General features: G+C 50.9%; 1 protein-coding gene across 2 annotated transcripts in view; it reads right to left on the bottom strand.

The window, feature by feature from the left end:
• Window positions 1–501, bottom strand: part of LOC119586242 (leukocyte elastase inhibitor-like) — a gene marked incomplete at its 3' end in the record, with an annotated part of 8,569 nt that continues 8,068 nt past the window's right edge. For both annotated transcript variants that reach the window (XM_037934946.1, XM_037934945.1), the window contains 1 exon segment: window positions 1–328. In XM_037934946.1, coding sequence (XP_037790874.1) covers window positions 47–328 — 282 coding nt within the window.

The raw sequence follows: 501 nt of genomic DNA on the forward strand, positions 1-501 counted from the left end.
TAAATCCAGATATATTTATTTGCCGTCCCAATCCCTCGACTGGGACTCACGGCAGTCTGAAGACCCCAGCAAAGAGAATGTTGCGATTTACATTGTCGTAAACAAGGAAGGCGAAGGGCCTGTCGCAGCGGAAGGGCACAGGCTCCTGCGTCGAGGCCGGTGCGCTAGAGGCCCCTGCGATCGCTGCCGAGGAGGCCCCTCGCTCGTCCACCTTCAGCGCCGCCGTGTGGAGAGCCCAGTCAAGCCGGTGGCGACCTCCCCCGGCGAAGAAGGTCGTCAGGTCACTGGTCTCCTTAAACAGGTCGTTGATCCCCATTCGTGTGAGAACCTGGGGAAGGAAGAGCATTTTTCTGTCTACTGATGTTATTATTATTTCTTTAATCTTTGTTTTGGTATTGCCGTTGGTATTGACGATATTACTGCTGTTATTATTACTTAGGTATTACAACTGCTGGCGCTTTTATCGTTGGGTATTTTCAACATCGTTTCTAATGTTGTGGA

Source organism: Penaeus monodon, chromosome 21 (genome assembly GCF_015228065.2).
Source record: "Penaeus monodon isolate SGIC_2016 chromosome 21, NSTDA_Pmon_1, whole genome shotgun sequence".
Taxonomy (NCBI): Eukaryota; Metazoa; Arthropoda; class Malacostraca; order Decapoda; family Penaeidae; genus Penaeus; species Penaeus monodon.